The 26,230-nt window shown below is 46.3% G+C and overlaps 1 protein-coding gene across 1 annotated transcript in view; it reads left to right on the forward strand.

Moving 5' to 3' along the window:
- The first annotated feature begins 6,886 nt into the window (after window positions 1-6,886).
- LOC120937870 (calpain-8-like) overlaps window positions 6,887-26,230 on the forward strand; it is a 107,138-nt gene continuing 87,794 nt past the window's right edge. The window contains exons 1-3 of the mRNA XM_040351396.1: window positions 6,887-7,180; window positions 16,861-16,930; window positions 20,778-20,896. Of these exons, the coding sequence (XP_040207330.1) occupies window positions 6,944-7,180; window positions 16,861-16,930; window positions 20,778-20,896 (426 nt within the window). The 5' untranslated portion in view covers window positions 6,887-6,943. The remainder of the gene's footprint in view (window positions 7,181-16,860; window positions 16,931-20,777; window positions 20,897-26,230) is intronic.

Genomic DNA, 26,230 nt, shown 5'->3' on the forward strand with positions numbered 1-26,230 from the left:
TTTGCAACTATAGTTTCCTGAGCTATATTGCCTCTCACATGCAACTACTGTTACCTGAGCTATATTGCCTCTCACATGCAACTACTATTACCTGAGCTATACTACCTCTCATACGCAACTGCTAGTTGTCACTACAACTCCTATTTACTACGAGCTTGACATAAGTACAAATCCCTTATAGGCCTTGTCCTAATTGTTTGAACATGGTCGCTCTAACTTTTCTATGCTAGAGGTTGATGGTATTTTATACCATCTCCCTTAGTGGCCTAATACATCCCTATATGTTCAAAGTGATATGATGTAGAGAACCCCCATACTCCTGTTTGTGTGGAGTGACGCCTGGGGTCCCGTACTGATAATCACTTGCATATAGAGGTGTATTGGAATCTTGATCTTTAAAGTATATTATATAATTTTAAACGCTAAGCTCTGGTTGCATGTTGTAATGTGTCCATCCTTAGTAGCTCAACGCCTTTCTTTATGTGACAGTGTGATGATGTAGAGATAACCAAACTCCTGTTTGTGAGGAGTGACGCCTGGGGCCCAATACTGAGTTGTCACATAAAGAAGCGCATTGAAATTCTTGCTAAACGCAGCTGTGGTTCACCAGTGCCATTACAGCCAGGGGGATCTCTGTGTCCATATATCAGTGTGTGCAAGAATGTAGATCATTACAATTCTAATGGGGGGTGGACGTCAAAGTCTCGTGGAAGGTTGAGAAACCCATGGTTCCCAAACTCAGTGATTTTTGGGCGTGTTGTCCTGAAGCCGGGTTGTCAATTTCTCATTAAGCATGATATATGTTTAGCCAAGCTTTTGATATTGTCTCTTTCGTGGCAATGAGAACATAGGTCATGAGAATAAACTGAAGTTTAGATATCCCCTCAGACTTTTGATTGAGGAGAGCATCAAGCTGTTTCATCAGAAGTTCTGTCCGAAGAGTGGTATTCAAGATGCAGTACACTTGCCGCCATTGACACAGGGCCACCTGTCAATTTAACAAAATATGAATAAATGAGCCTATATCTGAACAACTAGGAAGGCAAAATTAAGAAGTTGATATTAACAATTAGTATTAGCAGTTAATACTGCTGGTCAAGTGCGTACCACCAGGTTGAACACTGCGCTCTGTATGTAGCGCACCCCTGAACTCTGCACTCTGTGTGTAGCTCACCCCTGAACTCTGCACTTTGTGTGTAGCACACCCCTGAACTCTGCACTCTGTTAGTAGCACACCTCTTAACTCTGCACTCTGTGTGTAGCACACCCCTGAACTCTGCACTCTGTATGCAGTGCTCCCACAATCTCTGCACTCTCTGGGCCAGATTCAGAAAGATCCGCGGATCTTTCTGCTGGCGTAACGTATCTTATTTACGTTACGCCGCCGCAAGTTTTTCAGGCAAGTGCTTTTTTCACAAAGCACTTGCCTGTAAAGTTGCGGCGGCTTAGCGTAAATCGCCCGGCGGAATTCAAATTCGGCGGGTAGGGGGCGTGTATCATTTAAAGGATGTGCGTTCCCGCGCCAAAGGAACTGCTCATGCGCCGGCCGCGAATTAATCCCAGTGCGCATGCTCCAAATGACGTCGGCAATTCGCCATGCTTTCGACGTGAACATAAATGACGTCCATCCGTATTCGCGAACGACTTACGCAAACGACGTAAAATGTCAAAACTCGGCGCGGGAACGACTGCCATACTTAACATTAGCTATGCCTCATATAGCAGGGGTAACTATACGCCGGAAAAAGCCAAGCGCAAACGACGTAAAAAAAAAGCGCCGGGCGGTCGTTCGTTTCTGAATCGGCGTAACTCCTCATTTGCATATTCCTTACGTAATAATACGGAAGCGCCACCTAGCGGCCGGCCTGGAATTGCAGCCTAAGATCCGACGGTGTAAGTCACTTACACCTGTCGGATCTTAGGGATATCTATGCGTAACCTAATTCTATGAATCAGGAGCATAGATACGACGGCCGGACTCAGAGATACGACGGCGTATCAGGAGATACGCCATCGTATCTCCTTTCTGAATTCGGGCCTCTGTGTGTAGCCCCCCTCCCCCCTTGAACCCTCTATGTAATGCACTCCTGGTATTTTATGCCCCTTTAAGACCCTCCCACTGATAGTGAAGTTTGATCACTCCCACTATTTGATGTGGTTTGGAGGGTGTATATGTGGGGGCGGAGTTTTTTTGGGGGGTTGTGGTTCAGTTCCTGTACCTATTTTCTGAGCAAAAAAGCCCTGGCTTGTTCAGACCAACTTTATTCAATCAAACTATTTCAACTTTAACAAAAGATCAGCGTTAAAGTACAATTTCCAAACTGCCCCTAATCTCTCCCTATGCAGTTTGACAGCATTCTCTATAAGGCCCCATGCACACAAGACGCTGGTAAACGTGTGTTCAGAGGCATTTGGACAGCTTTTTTAACTGCCCCTGAACACATTCAATGTTATCCTATGTGTCCATGCACACAGTCAAGTTTTTCTGCGTTTTTCGGCAGTTGCGTTTATGCTCGTTTTTTCAGAAGCAAAAAAATGGGTTCAGACGCAAAAGTTTTCGCGTTTCAGACGCAAAACGCTGCTAATCGCGGCAAAACGCGGTACCAGCGTTTTGGCGCAATTTCGCTTATAGGCGTTTTTAAAGGTGACCTATTTTTTTACATTAGAAATCTCAAAAATGATGGCAAATTATGAAAAAACATTAAAAAAACATAAAAATGTAATTGCTTGCATTGCATTGTGGACAATCAACAACTTGTGGCAGGTGACGTGGCCAGGTGACGTGGCCAGGTCATGTGACCAGTGGACAATCCACAACTTGTGGCAGGTGACATGGCCTGGTGACGTGGCAAGTGGACAATCCACAACTTGTGGCAGGTTACGTGGCAAGTGACTTGCCAGGTGATGTGGCAAGTGAACAATCCACAACTTGTGGCAGGTGATGTGCCAGGTGATTTGGCAAGTGGATAATTCACAACTTGTGGCAGGTGACGTGGTCAGGTGACGTGGCAAGTGGACAATCCACAACTTGTGGCAGGTGTCGTGGTCAGGTGACGTGGCCAGTGGACAATCCATAACTTGTGGCAGGTGATGTGGCCAGGTGACGTGGCAAGTGGACAATCCACAACTTGTGGTAGGTGACGTGGCCAGGTGAAGTGGCAGGTGACGTGACCAGGTCACGTGGCCAGTGGACAATCCACAACTTGTGGCAGGTGACATGGCCAGGTGACGTGGCAGGTGACGTGGCCAGGTCATGTGGCAAGTGGACTATCCACAACTTGTGGCAGGTGATGTGGCCAGGTGACATGGCCTGGTGACGTGGCAAGTGGACAATCCACAACTTGTGGCAGGTGATGTGGCCAGGTGACATGGCCTGGTGACGTGGCAAGTGGACAATCCACAACTTGTGGCAGGTTACGTGGCAAGTGACGTGCCAGGTGATGTGGCAAGTGAACAATCCACAACTTGTGGCAGGTGATGTGCCTGGTGATATGAACAGGTTATGTGGCAGGTGACATGGCTAGGTGACATGGCCAGGTGACGTGGCAAGTGGACAATCCGCAACTTGTGGCAGGTGACGTGGCAAGTGGACAATCCACAACTTGTGGCAGGTGACATGGCCAGGTGATTTGGCAAGTGGATAATCCACAACTTGTGGCAGGTGATGTGGCCAGTTGACATGGCCAGGTAACGTGGCAAGTGGACAATCCACAACTTGTGGCAGGTGTCGTGGTCAGGTGACGTGGCAAGTGGAGAATCCACAACTTGTGGCAGGTGTCGTGGTCAGGTGACGTGGCCAGTGGACAATCCACAACTTGTGGCAGGTGACGTGGCAAGTGGACAATCCACAACTTGTGGCAGGTGATGTGGCCAGTTGACGTGGCAGGTGATGTGGCCAGTGGACAATCCACAACTTGTGGCAGGTGATGTGGCCAGTTGACCTGGCAGGTGACGTGGCAAGTGGACAATCCACAACTTGTGAATGCCCCACCCCTAATTATAACAAGGCTCCACCTACATGCAAAAAAGTGTCTGCGCATGCGCGGCGCATGCGCCGTGGACCCGCGATCAGCTGTGCTCTGACGTACGAGCACCGGAAGTGACGCGGGTCCGATTTCTGCATAGGTCCGAGGATTTTTTACATCACTGGGACAAGTCCCGGCAGGCTAATTAGCCGGGACTAGGTCCTATTTGACGGGACTGTCCCGTTAAAAACGGGACAATTGGCAAGTATGCCATCCCCTCTCACACAATCACACACCAACAACAGAAAATACCACATGTTCTGTCATTATCTGCCACCAGACAGCTACCAACATTGCAGAAAGGCTCTGGCCCAGCCTGAGGCCAGGAGAGCAGCCAGTGATAAAAAGGCCACTTAACGAGGATAAAAGTGTTTTTGTTTCTAGTGGGATTGAAATTTGTTTTGGACAAAGGTTTCCCTGCTGTATAAGTAGTTGATAAGTGTCCACCATATCTAAGGAACAACCCAATTTTGAAAATGGGGTAGATTTATTATAGGCAAATACTCTGCAAGTACAGTTGCTCCAAAGCTCCAGAGCTAATAAAACGGTTGCATACCCCAAATCAAAATAAAACAAGGCATGCGCCGTAGAAATTGGTGCCCGCTTTTCTGCAAATATCTGCAAATATCTTGTAGGTTAAGGAGATATTGCAAGTACGTACAGGTAAGCCTTAATGTAGGCTTACCTGTAGGTTAAGGTGACCAGATTTTTTAAATGAAATCCGGGGACATATTTTTTCTTTACTAGTAATGGCAACAATCAGCGACTCTCTGCACGTCGCCACCCGCCTCACAGCCTCTCAAGTCTTACTCCTCGGGCCCCGGCTACTACTGGATGGGGAGCGGAGGAAGATCACTCTGCCAGGGAAGGCAAAGAGATAGGCAGGTGGCTGGCCAGGATTTGAGCCAAGGCAGAAGAATATGCGAGCGAAGCTGAATGGGCATGCACCCGAAACTGAAGAAATATTCCCTCCGCTCCGACCAGCACAACGTCATCAGAAAGGGGCACAGATGTTGGGAAAAATACAACCCCCCTATGCTAGTAGGCACAGCGGAGCGGGGGGTGTGTAATTCTATTTTTTTTATTTTAATTCTGCACTGATTGTCTTTGAAATTGCCCCTGCCCCCCATTAAATCCAATTTGGGTACAAAACCAGGGACAGACTTGGTCCAGGGACAGTGTCCTCAATCAGGGGACTGTGCCCTGAAACTGGGGATGTCTGGTCACCCTATTCTAGTACCAGAATCCTTAATCGCATAAACTACCCCATCAGCCAAGTCCTTAGAAACACAAACGCCCACATTTGTTTTACATTTGTTTTAACCTGCTGGAAACAGGAATGCCCCTTATCAAATACATTTATATTCATTATTAATAACATTTCTATATGTATTTTTTTTTATTATTACATTGTATTGTTTTTCTTTTTTTTTTAACCCTGACTGTTTCAGTTGTGAACTCAGGCCTGGATTCTCAGAGGACTTACGACGGCGTAGCGCCATGTACGCCGTCGTAAGTCCTAATCCGAGCCATCGTATCTATGCGCCTGATTCTTATGCCGCGTACACACGGTTGTTTTTTGTGATGAAATAAAACGACGTTTTTTATCATGAAACAAAACGACGTTTTTCAAACTTAATTTTAAAAAACGACGTTGCCTACACACCATCGTTTTTTCAAAATGCTCTAGCAAAGCGCGGTTACGTTCAGCACGTACGACGGCACTCTGTTCCATTCAAGCTCGCGTCATAACTTGCTTCTGAGTATGCGCGGGTTTAAAAACGTTGTTTTAAACGCCGTTTACTCACACACTATTATTTTAAATGACACAAAAAACAACGTTTTGAAAAGCGACATAAGAAATTGAAGCATGTTCGAATTTTTTTTTTGTCGTTTTTCAGAAAACATAAAACAACGTTTTCCCCACACACGGTCATTTTAAATGACGTTTTTAAAAATGTTTTTTTTTTTCATTACAAAAAACGACCGTGTGTACGCGGCAGAATCAGTTACGCATAGATTTCTATTCAATCTGACTGGCGTAAGTCTTACGCCGTCGGAGCCTAACTGCATTTTTACGCTGGCTGCTAGGGGCGTGTAAGCTGATTTACGCGTCGAAATATGTAAATTAGCTAGATACGCGAATTCCCGAACGTCACACGGCCGACGCAGAAAAGATACGCCGTTTACGTTAGGCTTTTCCCGGCGTAATGTTGCCCCTGCTATATGAGGCATAACTGCAGCGTACCAATGTTAAGTATGGCCGTCGTTCCCGTGTCGAAATTTGAAAAAGTTAGGTCGTTTGCGTAAGTCGTCCGTGAATGGGGCTGGGCATCATTTACGTTCACGTCGAAACCAATGACGTCCTTGCGGCGTACTTTGGAGCAATGCACACTGGGAAATTCCACGGACGGTGCATGCGCCGTTCGGGAAAAACGTCAATCACGTCGGGTCACAGTACATTTACATAAAACACGCCCCCCTGATCCAAATTTGAATTAGGCGGGCTTACGCCGGCCGATTTACGCTACGCCGCCACAACTTACGGAGCAAGTGCTTTAATAATACAGCACTTGCCCATCTAAGTTGCGGAGGCGTAACGTAAAGCGGATACGTTACGCCCACACAAAATTACGCCGATGTACGAGAATCTGGCCCTCAGTGCTTACATAGGGATTATTATGACTTGGACTGTGTTTTCTGGTGTTATCAGAGGTCTAAACACACTTTTGACTTTCTTTACGAAGATCATCCTCCAATACACACCCTGTCCTACCTCGCTGAGCATTGCCCTCCCTCTCTTATGAGTCTGGCCTTTCTCCTCCCTGCTGCCCTTAGGGTTTTGACACCTAGTTTTCTCTTCTATATATAAACGGAATCTGCCTCTGCAGCTTCTCTCCTCTCTACATCAGTGTACTATGGCAAGTATTGCTGCTCAGCTGGCCAAGGATAGGTGCTCAGCCCTAGGCATTGGCACCAATAAAAACCCGGTAAAATACTTGAACCAGGACTATGAGGAGCTGCTGGCACAGTGCCTGGCATCTGGAAAGCTATTTGAAGATCCAACTTTTCCAGCTGCTCAGGCTTCTCTGGGCTTCAACCATCTTGGACCAAAGTCAAAACAGGTACAAGGGATCGTCTGGAAAAGACCTGCGGTAAGTGAGACTTTAATATCTTAACTGTGGTTTAATTGTTCTTTCTTTTCCAATAATTTGAAAAAATAAAAACTTCAGTACTTACTAGCATAGAAAAAAACAAACTAGTATGCTATAGATATACACCGAGGTACAAGGTATCCTAAAGCAGGGCTTTTTTTCAGGGGGAACTTGGGGGAACTCAGTTCCACCACCTTTGGCTCAGACCCTTTGGTGCCTGCTCACCACAATCACTTGTAAACACATAAGTCTGGTTTCTGTGTTTACAAGTGACAGCTCTGCACTCTGTGTGTAACCCCCTGAACTCTGCACTCTGTATGTTATGCAATTCTGGTATTTAATGCCCCTTTAAGACCCTTCTACTGTTTGTGAAATCTGAACGGGTCGTGGTTGAGTTCCTGCACCTATTTTCTGAGAAAAAAAGCTCTGTCCTAAAGTAATATACAGATATATATTCCAGCAAGCATGGCTTGTAGGTAACTTAGCTCAGTGAGCAAACACAAAATTAAACAAAAAAAAGAGAGGTAGGTATATTCAAGTTTCCCTGTCACTCTTCTATGCTCAACATTGAGGCTGCATTCATGCTTCAGCATTTTGTATCGCGGGCAGATTTGCAGAGATTCTGCCTGCGATTGGAAAGCGCCGATGTGTGAATGTCAAATCGCGGGACTCGCATTTGAGATGCCATTCATTTGAAGGACACCTAAAGTTGCGGCACGGGTCTGCCGCGATAAATCGTGCTGCAGTCGCAGAAAGCATGTTGCCCAAAAAAGTTCAGGAGCTGCTTTTTAGGTGTCGTTTAAATGAATGGCATCTTAAAGTGGAGGTTCACCTAAAAATAAACTTTTAACATTGCATTTATGAGATTAATGACAATTAGAATCGGCTGTTTTTTTTAAAAAAATACGTCCGTACATACCGTTTCCTATATGTGTTCTCACCCCCGCTCCTGGGGTGAGCGTTCCTAATTGATTGACAGGCATCCGACCAACGCATACATCGTGTCACGAGAGGCCGAAAGAAGCCGAACGTCGGTGCGCAGGTGCCGTATAGAGCCGCACCGACGTTCGGCTTCTTTCGGCATCTCGTGACGCGCTGTATGCGTCGGTCGGATGCCTGTCAATCAATTAGAAACGCCCAGCCCCGACCATCATACCCGGAAGCGGCGGTGAGAACACATATAGGAAACGGTATGTACGGACGCATTTTTTTAAAAAAATCAGCCGATTCTAATTGTCATTAATCTCATAAAAGCAATGTTAAAAGTTTATTTTTAGGTGAACCTCCACTTTAAATGCGAGCCCCGCGATTTGTCATTCACACATCGGCACTTTCAAATCGTGGGCAGAATCGCGGAAAATCTGCCCGCGATACAAAATGCTGAAGCGTGAATGAAGCCTGAAGTGTGAATGCAGCATAAGAGAAAAAGGGAAAAATTAGATAACATAACCATGTAGTGATCATATGTATACCCACAGACCATAGAATTGGTGGTGATAAGAAGACGTAATAAAGGGCCAGAGAAACGTAATTGTTCTTTAAAGTGGAACTAAGGCCTGAAAAAAAAACTATGACCAGACAGACTCTATTGCAGAAGGGACATGTAGTACCGCTTCTGCAATAAAATAAACTTACCTGTCTGTTAGCAATCTTTTGCAAAATGTACACTAGACTGTGCATGTGCAACTCAGCTTACATATCCAGCATGGTGCCAGTGTTCCGTGTTGAATGACTCTCATGCACGGGAGTGACATCACCCTGTGCCGTCCAGACTAGATGGCCAAAAACTGTCACCAAGACGAAGTGGGAGGAAAAGATGTCAGGCCTCGTACACACGACAGAGGAACTCGACGTGCCAAACACGTCGAGTTCCTCGTCGAGTTCAGGGATGAAGCCGCCGAGGAGCTCGGCGGGCCGCCTTCTCCCATAGAACAACGAGAAAATAGAGAACATGTTCTCTATTTTCTCGACGAGTTCCTCGGCGGCTCCATCGGGCCAAAAGTGTACAGACGACAGAGTTTCTCGGCAGAATCCGGCTCTTCACTGAGTTTCTCGACGAATTCTGCCGAGAAACTCTGTCGTGTGTACGAGGCCTCAGCGCCAGCGAGGGGCAGTCCCAGGCATCAGACCACTGGAATTTAGGTGAGTAATTGCAGTGGCGTCACTAGGGTTGGTGTCACCCGGTGCGGTAAAACATGGTGTCACCCCCCCTCTGTCTAGGCTGCCCAGCACCAAGCAGGCAGAGCACAGGCACGGGGCGCACCCCAAACCAGCCCCTGTAAATGATAGTATAGGGCAGTATAGTGGCAGGTTAGGGTAGTATAGAGTGGTATAGTGGCAGGTTGGTGTAGTGGGGTGGTATAGGACAGGTTAAGGTGGTATAGGGCATGTTGGGGTGATATAGGGTAGTTTGGGGTGGTATAGGGCAAGTTAGGGTTGCATAGGGCAGGTTGGGGTGGTATAGGGCAAGTTAGGGTGGCACAGGGCAGGTTGGGGTGGTATAGTGCAAGTTAGGGTGGCAAAGGGCAAGTTGGGATGGCATGGAAAGGTTGGGGTGGTACAGGGCAAGTTAGGGTGGCATTGGGCAGGTTGGGGTGGTATTGGGCAAGTTATGGTGGCATAGGGCAGATTAAGGTGGTACAGGGCAAGTTAGGGTGGCACAGGGCAAGTTGGAGTGGTATGGGAAAGTTTGGGGTGGTACAAGGTAGGCTGGGGTGGTACAGGGCAGGCTGTGGTGACACAAGGCAGGCTGGGGTGGTACAGGGCTGTTTGGGGGGGGGGTACAGGGCAGGCTGGGGTGGTATAGGGCTGTTTGGGGTGGTACAGGGCAGGCTGGGGTGGTACAGGGCAGGCTGGGTGATACAGGGCAGGCTGGGGTGGTACAGGGCAGGCTGGGGTGGCACATAGAAGGCTGGAGTGGTACAGGGCAGGCTGGGATTGCAGAGGGAAGGCTGGGGTGGTACAGGGTAGGCTGGGGTTGTACAGGACAGGCTGGGATTGCACAGGGCAGGCTGGGTGGTACAGAGTAGGCTGGCATTGCACAAGGCAGGCTGGGTGGTACAGGGTAGGCTGGCATTGCACAAGGCAAGCTGGGTGGTACAGAGTAGGCTGGCATTGCACAAGGCAGGCTGGGTGGTACAGGGTAGGCTGGGGTGGTACAGGGCAGGCTGGGTGGCACAGGGCAGGCTGGGGTGGTACAGGGCAGGCTGGGATTGCATAGGGCAGGCAGGGTGGTACAGGGTAGGCTGGCATTGCACAAGGCAGGCTGGGTGGTACAGGGTAGGCTGGCATTGCACAAGGCAGGCTGGGTGGTACAGAGTAGGCTGGCATTGCAAAAGGCAGGCTGGGTGGTACAGGGTAGGCTGGGGTGGTACAGGGCAGGCTGGGTGGCACAGGGCAGGCTGGGATTGCATAGGGCAGGCTGGGTGGTACAAGGTAGGCTGGCATTGCACAGGGCAGGCTGGGTGGTACAGGGTAGGCTGGGGTGGTACAGGGCAGGCTGGGTGGTACAAGGTAGGCTGTGGTGGCACAGTGCATCTGGGAACTCTATGTATTGACACTGCAGAGTAACTTACTTACATAGCATGAATGAAGATGAAGACCCGGGCTTGTGGGCGGGGCTGCTGTGTCCTCACCTCTAGCTTCTTGAGGGTGGTACAGGGCAGGCTGGGGTGGTACAGGGCAGGCTGGGTGATACAGGGCAGGCTGGGGTGGTACAGGGCAGGCTGGGGTGGCACATAGAAGGCTGGAGTGGTACAGGGCAGGCTGGGATTGCAGAGGGAAGGCTGGGGTGGTACAGGGTAGGCTGGGGTGGTACAGGACAGGCTGGGATTGCACAGGGCAGGCTGGGTGGTACAGAGTAGGCTGGCATTGCACAAGGCAGGCTGGGTGGTACAGGGTAGGCTGGCATTGCACAAGGCAAGCTGGGTGGTACAGAGTAGGCTGGCATTGCACAAGGCAGGCTGGGTGGTACAGGGTAGGCTGGGGTGGTACAGGGCAGGCTGGGTGGCACAGGGCAGGCTGGGGTGGTACAGGGCAGGCTGGGATTGCATAGGGCAGGCAGGGTGGTACAGGGTAGGCTGGCATTGCACAAGGCAGGCTGGGTGGTACAGGGTAGGCTGGCATTGCACAAGGCAGGCTGGGTGGTACAGAGTAGGCTGGCATTGCAAAAGGCAGGCTGGGTGGTACAGGGTAGGCTGGGGTGGTACAGGGCAGGCTGGGTGGCACAGGGCAGGCTGGGATTGCATAGGGCAGGCTGGGTGGTACAAGGTAGGCTGGCATTGCACAGGGCAGGCTGGGTGGTACAGGGTAGGCTGGGGTGGTACAGGGCAGGCTGGGTGGTACAAGGTAGGCTGTGGTGGCACAGTGCATCTGGGAACTCTATGTATTGACACTGCAGAGTAACTTACTTACATAGCATGAATGAAGATGAAGACCCGGGCTTGTGGGCGGGGCTGCTGTGTCCTCACCTCTAGCTTCTTGAGCTGCAGCATCATCGATGGTGAAGGAGTCTGTGGGAGGAGAAGAGGAGGCAGCCACACCCACAGCTCCGCCCACCAACTCCGGCACACACAGGGATAGCCTGACTGAGGAATGTTACAGGCAGCCTCCCTGCACGGCTAGATGCCCTGCTCGCACCGCTCCAATCAATACAGTACGGTGTTTAGTGGCGCGGCGGCCCCGGTGTCACCCCTCTGGCGGGTGTCACCTGCTGGGCATGTCAGCTAAAAAAAAAAAAATTAGGGCTGTGGAAATTAACTATTAATTCATTGATTAATCTTTAATTTTTTTGATCGATCAAAATTATTTTGATTGCTACTCGCCTCTCCGCCGGCTTCCGGGCCTTCAGGGAGTTCCGTCGGAGATCCGGTGAAGTCACGGACACCGGCGGGGCTTGCCGTGTCCATCTGAAGGGCTCCTTTGCTGTGCCTTCATATCTGCATGCCGGCGGGACCTTACTATCTGCCACACGCAAGGGCTGTTACACTTCCCTCTATCACTTCCCTCTATCAACCTGGGATTCTACAGCCATCCACTGGGAGTTGTGATAGTTCCCTTCACGTGACATCTACATGCCGACAGACTAATGTTAACCTTTCCTCATCTGGATTCAGTAGTGGCATCGTTGTACACATTTTTATACCAGTATCATACTTAGCAATAGCTACATGTTTTTATGACTGCTTTTGCTACCGTTTGGTATTACTCGCACCATTACAGTTTATGTAGCTACATCGATTTTTATCTCCAGTGCAATATTTATTTTGTTACCAACCTGAAGACTATAAAAGTTTTAATGCTATTCCCATCGAGGGCTGCCTTTGTGTGTTTTTTGTATCCTGCTATCCATTTTTCCAGTGGTTGGTAGCTGCACTGGGAATCAGCCTGCAAGGAGATTAGCTAAAAGTAGTTGGATCTGTATGTGCGTTTATAATTAATCGAAATTAGTCGATTAATCGATAAAAAAAAATTTATTAATCGAACACAAAAATTTTGATCAGTAACAGCCCTAAAAAAAATAAAAAATAAAAATGGGATGGTGTCACCCCTCTAGCGGGTGTCACCCGGGTGCAGAACGCACCCCCCGCACCCCCCAAGCAACGCCTCTGAGTAATTGTGAGTTTAGTCCAGCCTTAAGCTGGATGTGTTTGTGGCAATTTGATAGAATGTTTGAACCTCAATCCCATTTTTTGTTAAAATGTAGGTGATTTTTTCAATAAACTGTATTAAAACTATCAATTTATTGCTGACTTTATTGCTGATGTCACAATCACCCAAAACCTAGTGGTTGACTAAATGTTTGGGTGTTTTTGAGGCCGGCCATAGATGGTTTGAATTTTGGCCAGTTAAGATTTCCACGTCTATGGCTTGCCTAAGGCCCATGGCTATGGCTTGGACGATTTCCCCATCAACACAGACAGTGCTGACACTGAGAAGACAGACATTATTGATTATTGTTATAGCAGCCGCAAGCAATAATCACAAGTGAATCCAACAGGCTTGTTGTACCCAAGTTGATCGATCGATCAACTTGGTATATTTAGCCTGCCCACACATGGTTCAAACGTCCTTACTGTCTAGACTCTAGAGATTACATATTTGCAATTCCAGATGGCTTGAAAAATGGGTCAAGTCAACTAAAAATTGGTACGTGCATGGACTGTCTTAGGCCTAGGCCTGGTTCACACCTATGCATTTCTAGTGCTTTTTGCAGATTTTCACTACAGAACGTGTTCCATAGGAAACCATGTTAAATGGACTGTATTGCAAAATGCAAAAAGTATGGATTAGAAGGGAACCCCCACGCCAAAAAAAAAAAATGGCGTGGGGTCCCCCCAAAATCCATACCAGACCCTTATGCGAGCATGCCGCCCAATAGGTCAGGAAAGGGAGGGGACGAGCGAGCGCCTGTACCATACCAGGCCGCATGCCCTCGACATGGGGATGGGTGCTTTGGGGCAGTGCCTTTCACCCCAAAACACCTTGCCCCCATGTTGATGAGGACAAGGGCCTCTTCCCGACAACCCTGGCCGGTGGTTGTTGGGGTCTGCGGGTGGGGGGGACATACCGAAATCTATCCTACCCCAATGTGAATGGGTATCAGGTAGATACCGGTCTTTGAGTCCTTTATTAAACAAGAAGCCCAGAGCCATTTTCTCCCAGAGCCATCATCTCCCAATGCAGTATTCTTCTTGTGCTGTCTTTTCCCGTGGAGCTGTCTTCTTCCTCGCCGCCGCCATCTTCTTCTTCCTTGCCGCCGCTGTCTTCTTCTTCCTCGCTGCCGCTGTCTTCTTCTTTTTCTTCCTGCCGCTGTCTTGTTCATCGCCGTCGGTTACCTGCTAAAACACAAAAAAAAGCTGGTCTTGTCCTGAAGCTGTCTTGCTCTGTTGTGGTGTTCCCGCTGTCCAGCACCATCCAATGACGTCACCTGGAGAGTACGCCCCTTGTGACGCCACCCCCTATGTTGAGGGCATGCGGCCTAGTATGGTTCAGGAGGGCGGGTTCGCTCGTCCCCTCCCTTTACTGACCTACCGAGCGGCAAGGGTATAGTATGGATTTTGGTGGGGCCCCACGCCATTTAAAAAAAAATCCATACTAGACCTGAAGGGCTTGGTATAGACCTGTGGGGGAGCATCACGCTGTTTATTTTGCGTTTTTTTCCGGCAATTTTTATTTCTTTTTTACATTCAGTGGGGAAGCCTGCTGTCAGTTGATAACTCATCGGTTGTTAAGAACGCAGTGGCCAGCTTCCCGGCCCCCTGCTTAGCAACCAGATATATACAGCGTTCAAATAAGAACCGCAAAACACATCAAAAATCAATTCACAAACACAACACTTGCGTTTTTGGTGCGAATCCATTGAAGTCTATTACACGCAAATCATGGGAAAAAGTCCCCGATTCTTTGCAAAAATGCACCGGCCGCAAAATGCATAGATGTGAAATTGTACCATAGGAAACCATATTAAGTGGGCTGTTGTGCATCTCTGCAAAAACTGCAAAAAGCACTAAACCTAGGGTTAAGCAGTATTTTGTTTGTACTTGCAGGGTCTTTAAAGAGATAAAACATGGGAAAATGCACACGTGTTGTAGAGATGTAATGCATATCATTTTTTTGGTTTGTTTTGACTTAAAAGCAAACGTTTCCTTAAAGTGATAGAGAAATGTCATTGATGATCCTTTTCTTAAAATATTATCTGGCAGCCTGTCCTCTTCATCCTTAGGCTTCATTTCCATGGACGTTTTTACAGCCACTTTCTTTAGCCTTTTTTACAGCTTAAAAACGCCTTTCCATGTTAATATTTTTTTTTTTTCTTTGAATTTTTTTTTTTTTTTTTGAGCTGGAGCTCAAAAACGCAGCGGTAGCGTTTTTGAGCGTTTTCGGGCGTTTTTGAGAGTTTTTTAACGTCTGGCGTTTCAGAACGCCCTGGTCCTGCGTTTTTTTTACAGCTCAAAAACGCCTATGCCATTTGCAGCTCAAAAACGCCTATGTGGGCATGATGCCATAGAATAACATGGACAGGCGTTTTTAACCACTTGCCGCCCGCCAATGACAGATTGACGGCGGCAAAGTGGTTGTAGAATCCTGACCGGACGTCATATGACGTCCTCAGGATTCTGAGCCGCTGCGCGCCCCCGGGGGTGCGCATCGCGGCGATCGTTGTTGCGGGGTGTCAGTCTGACACCCCGCAACACCGATCTCGGTAAAGAGTCTCTCACGGAGACTCTTTACCACGTGATCAGCCGTGTCGAATCACGGCTGATCACGATGTAAACAGGAAGAGCCGTTGACGGCTCTTCCTCACTCGCGTCTGACAGACGCGAGTAGAGGAGAGCCGAACGGCTGCTCTCCTGACAGGGGGGGTTCGCACTGATTGTTTATCAGCGCAGCCCCCCCCTCGGATCGCCACATGGACCTCCAGGGAAGCCCACCGTGGACCACCAGGGCAGGGCAGATAAAAAAAAAAAAGGCTAAAAAAAAGGCTGTAAAAAAAAAAAGGCTGTAAAAAAAAAAAAAGTCTAAAAAATAAATAAAAAAGGCTGTAAAAAAAAAAAGCATAAAAAAAGATGCCAATCAGTGCCCACAAATGGGCACTGACTGGCAACATAGGTTAATCAGTGCCACCCCAGTGTCCATCAGTGCCACCCTACAGTGTCCATCAGTGCCACCCCACAGTGCCCATCCATGCCCAGTGCCCACCTATCAGTGCCCATCTGTGCCACCCATAAGTAGCCATCAGTGCCACCCATAAGTGCCGCCTATGAGTGCCCATCTGTGCCGCCTATGAGTGCCCAGTGCCGCCTATGTGTGCCCATCAGTGTCGCCTATGTGTGCCCATCAGTGCCGCCTATGTGTGCCCATCAGTGCCGCCTATGTGTGCCCATCAGTGCCGCCTATGTGTGCCCATCAGTGCCACATACAAGCGCCGCCAATCAGTGCCACCTCATCTGTGCCCGTCAGTACTACCTCATTGATGTCCATCAGTGCCATCTCATCGGTGCCCGTCAGTGCCGCCATATCAGTGCCCGTAATTGAAAGAGAAAACTTACTTATTTACAAAAAAATTAACAGAAAAAAATAAAAACTTATTTTTTTTCAAAATCTTCAGTCTTTTTTTAGTTGTTGCGCAAAAAAAAAAAATCGCAGAGGTGATCAAATACCACCAAAAGAAAGCTCTATTTGTGGGAAAAAAAAGGACGCCAATTTTGTTTGGGTACAGTGTAGCATGACCGCGCAATTGCCATTCAAAGTGCGACAGTGCTGAAAGCTGAAAATTGGCTTGGGCGGGAAGGTGTATACGTGCCCTGTATGGAAGTGGTTAAGCTGTAAAAAACGCTCAGAAATGTGGCTGTAAAAACGTCAGTGGAAATGAAGCCTTATACTTCAAGTTACTGCCATTGAACACAGGCAAATAAGAAAGTTTGAGTAAAGTAATTATCTGTATAGTTGTTCTGGATTAGTGATTTAAAGGACTGACTCCAGAGGATCACTATGACAGGCAGGGAACAAGGATCTGCAGATTAAGGGGCCTCCAGCAGCCTCCATCATCCTATTAGGAACAGTCTCCTTTAAACCATCCTTCCAGAACTGAACAGAACAGTGTTGGGCACAGTCAAACTTTTTTTGCATCATTCTTCAGTAGCACACTGTAACATCTACATTTTTATATTCTCTCTTAGGAAATAAAGGAAAAGCCTCAATTTATTATTGAAGGTGCAAATCGAGCCGATGTACGACAAGGATCTTTAGGTGAGCCCTGCAGTAACAGTTTTACCAAATGGTGTTCAGCATTCCTAATGCCGCGTACACACGATCATTTTTCGGGTTGTAAAAAACGACGTTTTTCAGGCTCTAGAAAAAACAACGATTTTTTCAACTTGATCATTAAAACGGCCTTGCCTACACACGATCGTGAAAAAAAAATGCTCTAGCAAAGCGCGGTGACGTACAACACGTACGACGGCTCTATAAAGGGGCAGTTCCATGCAGATGGCGCCACCCTTGGGGCTGCTTTAGCTGATTTTGTGTTAGTAAAAGACGATTCGCGCTTTTCTGTCTGTTACAGCGTGATGAATGTGCTTACTCCATTACGAACGGTAGTTTTACCAGAACGAGCGCTCCCGTCTCATAACTTGCTTCTGAGCATGCGCGGATTTTTCACATCGTTAAAGCCCACACAGACCATTTTTTACAACACGTAAAATGACAACGTTAAAAACGTCGTGAAAAAATAGAGCATGTTCGAAAAAAAATTTGCCCGTTTTTTAGAACCCAAAAAAAAAGGTCTGAAGCCCACACACGATCGTTTTTAATGACATTAAAAAATAACGTCATTTTTTCACAACCCGAAAAATGATCGTGTGTACGCGGCGTTAGAGTGATTATAGATGGGAATATCTGTCAGCAAGTAGATATCAGTCCATCCACACAACACTTACTATCGAGACCTCATACAACCTTTCTTTTAGCAACCTAGTGGTGCATGTGTGATGAAAGGTCTGATTCCTTTTTCTCCATCAAAGGAAATTGGTAGCAGGGAGATGTACCACCATTTCCTTCTCTTGGTGGCTCTGTGCAGGGCCGCCATCAGGGGGGTACAGGCATTACACCTTTTTTAGAGGTCCGGAGGTCCCCAGGGGCCCGGAGGCCCCGGATGGCAACCCCCCCTTTTTTTATTTATTTTTTATAAAAAAAAAAAAAATTTTTATATATTTATTTTTTATTTTTTAATAAAGGGCCATTTTTTATTTTTTTAGAGGTCCGGAGGTCCCCATATATATATATATAATATTATTATTATTATTATTATTATTATTATTATTATTATTATTATTAAAGGGCCCCGGATGGCAACCCCCCTTTTTTTATAAAAAAAATATATATTTTTTATATTTATATATATATTTTTTTTATATATATATTTTTGTCTTTATATATATTTTTTATATATATATATATATATATATATATATATATATATATATATATATATTTTTTTTTATTATTATTAAAGGGCTCAGAGGTCCCCAGGGCCCCATGTGTGGCAAACCCCCCCTTTTTTTATATAAATGTTTATTTTTTTATTTTTGTTTATATATATTTTTTTATTTTATTTTTTTTATTAAAGGGCCCTGAGGTCCACAGGGCCCTGGATGGCAACCCCCTTTTTTTTCATAAATGTTTATTTTTTATATTTTTACATATATAGATTTTTTTTATTATTAAAGGGCCCAGAGGTTTCTTTTTTTCATTTTTATTAAAGGGCCCAGAGGTCCCGGATGGCAACCCCCTTTTTTGTAATTTATTTATATATATATATTATTAAAGGGCCCATATGTCCCCAGGGCCCCAGATGGCAACCCCCTTTTTAAAAAAATATATATATATTTTTTATATATATTTTTTATTTTTATTAAAGGGCCCAGAGGTCCCCGGATGGCTACCCCCCTTTTTTTATATATTTTTTCCTTTATTTCTTCTTTTTTGTGTAAAGGCCCCCCCCCACTTCTCAATTCGCGGCGGCCCCACCCCCCGCTTCTCAATTTCAGGCGGCAGCACCCCCCCCCCCCCGGTTCTCTGCTCCAGGAGGGCCCATGCCTGAAGCTGTGTAAGGGGCCCCATAATTCCTGATGGCGGCCCTGGCTCTGTGCATGTCCTCATGATCAAAGGCAATGCTTAGATCTGTCACTGGCATTTGGTCATGTAATTTCTGTTGAAGTGATGAGTTCAGCTTGGAATATGCAGTTAAAGTGTATCCAAACCCAAGAACCTAAATTTAATATATTGCATCTTATCAGTCTTTAGATGTGGTGGCTGCATTAGTTTACTTTCATCAGACTTTTTTTCTTTCATTTTCACCTGCAAATAACACGCGGCACACCTGGCACACCTATGTCCATAATATTAAAATCTTGTTCTTGGATTTAGATATACCGAAATTTAAAACAGAAATAGCATCAGATATATTTCATTGTTACATGCATGCAAACTAATGTGTAAAACCTCATACACGCGATCGGATTTCTATCGGACAAATCCGTGGAATTTCGTTGGCCGTGAACTTGTTCTGCATACAGACGACAGAACTTTTTCAGCCAACATACACAAAACGATGTGGCTTTTGTGCTCTTTAGCGCCACCCTTTGGGCAACTTCTGCTAATGTTGTCTTATGGTTAGCATTGGTTCAGAGCATGCGTGTTTGTACTTTGGATTTTATTCTGACGGACTTGTGTACACACGATTGGATAATCCGACGGCACACATTTGTTGTCGGAAAATTTGAGATCCGATGGAGCGTACAAATGGTCAGATTATCCGTCAAAAACCCTGCCATCACACAATTGTTGTCGGAAAATCCGATCATGTGTACGGGCCTTAAGTCTAGAGCTGGCCATAGATTAGCAGATTTTCAGTATTCATATCAACATTTATACAAACATTACTGATGAAGGCCAATGAGAGGCCGACACGCGTTTAGAGGGGAGGAGTCTAATCTGTGATGTCAGGCGAATGTATAATTGTTTGTTTATATAAGATTTATAGATACGCAGCTCTGCACTATTTTCACAAAATGAATATTGCAATAGGTGTGGTGTATCACTAGAAGTGTTCAGCAGCTGTGTAGACACTCAGAGGGGTATATTTGATTTCTTTTCACCTCATTATAGGAGTCATTTATTAGTATTGTGGCGCTGATTGTTTTTCTCACAATTTATACAAACATTGTTAGTACATTTGATGACTTGGGGAATGTCATTTGAAATTCGTTTGCTTTTAACATTCGTTTTGAACTTTCTGAGTGAAAACCACATACACCTAAAAATGTGAACAGCATATTGGGCCAGATTCACAAACATTTGCGGCCGTGTAACGTAACCCGTTTACGTTACACCGCCGCAAGTTACCAGTTTTAGTGCCCGATCCACAAAGCACTTACCTGGAAATTTGTGGTGGTGTATCGTAAATACGTCCGGCGCATGTGCCATTTAAATTAGGCGCGCTCCCGCGCCGGACCTACTGCGCATGCTCCGTTTCGCAATTCCCGTTGTGCTTTGCGCGCAGTGACGTAATTTTTTCGAACGGCGACGCGCGTAGCGTAATTCCGTATTCCCGGACGGCTTACGCAAACGACGTTCATATTTACATTTCGACGCGGGAACGACGGCCATACTTTATACAGCAATACGATTGCTGTGTAAAGTTAAGGCAGGTCAAATAACGACTAACTTTGCGACGGGAAACTAGACTAGCGGCGACGTAGCGAACGCGAAAATCCGTCGTAAATCGCCGTAACTCCTAATTTGCATACCCGACGCTGGTTTACGACGCAAACTCCCCCCAGCGGCGGCCGCGGTACTGCATCCTAAGATCCGACAGTGTAAAACAATTACACCTGTCGGATCTTATGGATATCTATGCGTAACTGATTCTATGAATCAGCCGCATAGATAGAAACAGAGATACGACGGCGTATCTCTTTTGTCAATCTGGCCCATAATCCCCACTCACAGTTAGAAAATCGAGCGAACATTCTCCCCCTGACAATGCCTTTATCTTTCAACCAGTATGGCTATAATGTTATATTGTTTTTTACAGGCGACTGCTGGTTTCTTTGCTCCATTGCATCTCTCACCCTAAATGAAGAGTGCTTGAACCGCGTGGTTCCAGGAGATCAAAGCTTTGATAACAACTATGCAGGGATCTTCCATTTCAAGGTAACTCAAGTCCCATTTTTATCCACTTTGAAGGTCAATATTGACTTATTTGAACAAGGGGGGAGGGGGGGGGAGATTGGTGGGACTTTAAATGAAGCACACTGCTAAAAATTAAAAATACGTTTATGTTTATTGATTCCTGATACATAATTGTATACTGGTAATGACTGTAATAATAATAACATTGGCAGGGGTCAAGTCCTGGGGAAAAAAGTGTGGGAACTCCCACCCAAGATCCACTCCCCCACCAAAAAAAAAAAAATGATACGCTCATATGCATAATTACTAAACCGCAAGTTCTTTCTAAATCCTGCGATAACTCGCGGCAGACCTCCGCAATGTCTCCTGGGAACAATGACAAAATCTCCCAGGAGACACTGCGGCATCGAGGAAGTGACGGAATACCCGCCCACTACCCGATGAATCCATATACAGGAAGCGGACAGTAACATAAAGGATTACTAAGATTAGCCTGCCCTTGACAGTGACTCGAGCTGGGCATCGCCGCTTAGTGAAGGATTGGCTCGGGCGGCTCGGCTGCTCTCTGCTGCTCAAGTCCTGCAAAGGGAACTGAGTTCCTGTTGTGAAAAAAGTGCAGGAACTCAGTTTCCACGCGTTCCCGCAGGACTTGAGCCCTGTATATATATATATATATATATATATATATATATATATATAAAATAAATACCCCTTTCTTATAAGTATTCACATACCCTCTGTTCTCAGCTGTATAATGATCTTAGAGAGCTGGAGAAGGAGAAACATTAGCACACTGCCCTTCCCAGTGAAAGGCTGTGTGGGGGGAGGGTGTCAGCAGAGGTCTGATCATTGGATAATCTGAGTTCCCAGAACAGCTAGAGAACTGACTATGCTGTGCTCTCATGCCTGGTGTGATCAGTTTTTCTTTCCAAACATATTTATTGAAATTTTAGTAAAGATACAAAAACCAAATGGAACATAGACAACAATAATGTACGTTGGTTACACACCAGAGTACAAAACTTCTTATCAAGATGACATGATGTGACGTATTAAGAAAGAACTATTTCCTTTAGCCCTGGTTCACACTGGGTACGATTTGGAACGATTTGAGATGCGATTTGACATGTCAAATCGCATCTCAAATCGGCGGCAATTGTCGGCAATGGCACTGTCCTAATCAGTGCGACGCCGCATCTGCGATTTCAAAAAGTAGTTCCTGTACTACTTTTTGCGATTTCGGGCCGCCACTTACATTAAATTGTGGCCGAAATCGCGGCAAAATCACAACCGCAAAATCGCGGTAAAATCGCGCATTTTACCGCGATTTTTAATTCGCAGCAGTGTGAACCTAGGCACACACAGATTAGTTGTGTTCCATTTTTAATAGGAAAGCAGAGCGACTGGCAGGAACACCAGGGATTTCACACAAAGCAAGCAATACAAAGAGAACAGGATACTTTTTTTTATATAAGCATATGGTACAGCAGGTACATATCAGGAATATGAAATGTTAGTTTTACATATACTTTAATAAAAGTGCAGCATGTTGAAAGCCTTGGATGTGGGAGTTATTTATTTTCAAGGGAGGATAACAATTTAGCTCCAGATTGGGTGGGTTCTTGATGAACTGCTTTTCATTTCCAATAATTTTATGAATTTTTCCAATAAAAAAAAGGGGGTTAAATTATACAAAACACAGTGGGATTGGCACATAAGTACAGTTGTCTCCCACTCCCATACATAGAAAGAACAAGAAATAAAGAAAACATATAAAAGGGAAGAAAACGGAAATGTAAGTTAAATTTCGCAACTTCAAACGTTAGAGCCAGCGAGTACAAAACCTACAGGCAAACAATGTAACAACAAATGGGTGGGACCCTACTGGCCCCATTCAGTATGTGTGAAATGTTGTAAATATGCTCAGATTAGGCAAACAAAGAGAATATCTCTAGATGAGGTCCCTTCCATCGCCCCGTCCCAGTCCAAATCACAGACACTGCATACCCCAGGATGCCGCGATATAGCAGAGGGCAACCTCTCCATAAAGGCAAGTAAGCATCCATTGTCTAAGAAAAATAACAACACTAGACATTTCCTGAGAGGTAGAAGATCCAGGGATTCCAAACTTTTTCAAACAACTTCACTGTGTCATTAACTACTTGCCGACCAGCTGCCGTCATTTTACGGCGGCAGGTCGGCTCCCCTGCGCGAGAGCCCGTAGTTATACGTCGGCTCTCGCGCAGGCCACTAGGGGCGCACGCGCGCCTTCAATGTATGAACAGAAGATCGGTCATTTCCCTTAGTGAGGCCACCCCCCTACAGTTAGAACACACCCAGGGAACATACTTAACCCCTTCCCCGCCCCCTAGTGAGTGAATGAGTGAGTGAGAAACTTATATAGCGCAACACATGCAAACTGAATTGCCTCTGGGCGCTTGGTATCCATTCCCTGGGCTCTCAGAAGAGATGGGTCTTGATCTTTCTCCTGAAGGCCAGGTGGTTTACCTCCATTTGGATGCTGGTTGGTAGAGCGTTCCATAGTCTGGGTCCTTGGACCGCAAATCTTCGTTCTCCTTTGGACTTGTATCTGGCTTTGGGTATCTGGAGTAGATTTTGGTTGGTGGATTGCAGAATGCGATTGGTGCTGGGAGCTTTTAGTTTCTCGCATAGATATTGGGGGGCATTTCCCAGAATACACTTATGCATAAGATAGAGTGCCTTGAAAGTGATTCCGTCTTTTACTGGCAACCAATGAAGGGATCTCAGTGAAGGTGAGATTGATTCCCATGTTTTTTTCCCAGTCACAAGTCGAGCGGCCGTATTTTGAACGACTTGCAGACGAGTTATTTGGTATTTTGGGAGTCCTAGATAGAGGGCATTTGCATAGTCAAGTCTGGAGTTGATAAGTGTCCCCACCACGACTGCTGTCTTTTTTTGGGATAAAGGGAGTGAGTCTGCATAGACTGCGTAGAAGGCGCAGCAGATGGTGCGATCCGCTGACTACTGACCCTATTTGTGCATCCATTGACATGTAGGTGTCGAAGATGACTTTGAGACTTTTGACTTTGGTGCTGGGGGTGACGAATTGACCCAGAATGGGCGGGGGCGTCCATGTTGTTGTGGGATGAATCTTTCGATTGGCCTGAAACAGGAGAAGTTCTGTTTTTGAGCCATTGGGCCAGATTCACAAAGAGTTACGCCGGCGTAATAGTAGATACGCCGACGTAACTCCGAATATAAGCCCGTCGTATGTCTAAATGTATTCTCAAACTGAGATACACTTAAACATGCCTAAGATACGACGGCCTGCGCCGTCGTATCTTAGGGTGCAATATTTACGTTGGCCGCTAGGTGGCGCGTCCATTGTGGTTGGCGTAGAATATGCTAATGAGTAGTTACGCCATTTTACGAACGCACGCATGCCCGTCGCAGTAAAGATACGCCGTTTCCATAAGCAATACGCGGCGTAAAGATAAACATGCCCCCTAGGTGGCGTATCCTATGTTAAGTATGGCCGTCGTTCCCGCGTTAAAATTTTGAAATTTAACGTTGTTTGCGTAACTCGTTCGTGAATAGGGCTGGAATTACGTTCAGGTCGAAACCAATGACGTCCTTGCGACGTCATTTAGCGCAATGCACATCGGGAAATTTTAGGGACGGCGCATGCGCATTAGGTTCGGCGTGGGAACGCGCCTAATTTAAATGCTCTACGCCCCCTACCCGGCTGATTTGAATTACGCGGGCTTGCGCCTGGGGATTTACGCTACACTGCCGCAACTTTACAGGCAAGTGCTTTGTGAATGAAGCACTTGCCCGTAAAACTTGCGGCGGCGTACTTTACGCCGCCGCAGATCTACGTGAATCTGGCCCATTGAGTTTAAGGTAACTCTTTGTCATCCACTTTTCTATCAAAGAAAGGCATTTCTCTAGTCCAAGATAATGATCCTTTTTGTTGCAGATGCGAAAATACAGTTGTGTGTCGTCTGCATAAGAGTGGTAAAGTAACTTCTGGTTGCTGATGATTTAAAAAAGCGGGCGGAGATAGATATTGAAAAGAACAGGCGACAGAGGGGATCCCTGGGGGACTCCGCATGACACTGTGAGTTATTCAGAAGTGAAAGGGCCCAATTTCACTATTTGTTATCGGTTTTCCAAGAAGGAGGAGAACCACGATAAATCACATTCCGCAACTCCGGCTACTTCGACTAGCCGTGTCAGCAATAATTCGTGGTCTACCGTATCAAAAGCTGCGCTTAGGTCCAGCAGTACTAGAAGACAAGGGGCCAGATTCACATAGAATCGGGCTACGCTGCGGCGGCGTAACGTATCCCATTTACATTACACTGCCGCAAGTTTACAGCGTAAGTGCTTAATTCACAAAGCACTTGCCTGTAAACTTGCGGCGGCGTATCGTAAATCCGCCTGGCGCAAGCCCGCCTAATTCAAATGGGGCGGGGACCATTTAAATTAGGCGCGTTCCCGCGACGAACGTACTGCGCTTGCTTCGTCCCTAAAATTACCCGACGTGCATTGCGCTAAATGATGTCGCAAGGACGTTATTGGTTTCGACGTTAACGTAAATGTCGTCCAGCGCCATTCACGGACGACTTACACAAACGACGTGAAATTTCAAATTTTGACGCGGGAACGACGGCCATACTTAACATTGGCTAGACCACCTAGAGGGCAGCTTTAGTTTTACAAGACGCATCTCTACGGAAACTACGAAAATTTAGATCGACGGGCAAAGCGGACGTTCGTGAATCGGCGTAACTAGTCATTTGCATATTCTACGCCGACCGCAATGGAATCGCCACCTAGCGGCCGGCCTAGAATTGCAGCCTAAGATCCGACGGTGTAAGTCATTACACCTGTCGGATCTTAGGGCTATCTATGCGTAACTGATTCTATGAATCAGGCGCATAGATACGACAATCGTATCTCAGAGATACGACGGCGTATCAGGAGATACACCGTCGTATCTCTTTTGTGAATCTGGCCCAAGATTCTCCTTCGTCTGCGGCCTCTAGAGCGTCATCCCATATTTTGAGCAGTGCTGTTTCTGTCCCGTGACCCGGACGGAAACCGGACTGGAATGGGTCAAGTAATGTATGGGTGTTGAGTGTTAACCCCTTCACTTCAATGGGTGATGAGTGTTAACCCCTTCACTGCCAGTGGCATTTTTATAGTAATCCAATGCATTTTTATAGCACTGATCGCTATAAAAATGCCAATGGTCCCAAAAATGTGTCCGAAGTGTCCGCCATAATGTCGCAGTACCGAAAAAAAATCGCTGATCGCCGCCATTACTAGTAAAAAAAAATATTAATAAAAATGTCATAAAAATACCCC

Source organism: Rana temporaria, chromosome 4 (assembly GCF_905171775.1).
Source record: "Rana temporaria chromosome 4, aRanTem1.1, whole genome shotgun sequence".
Taxonomy (NCBI): domain Eukaryota; kingdom Metazoa; phylum Chordata; class Amphibia; order Anura; family Ranidae; genus Rana; species Rana temporaria.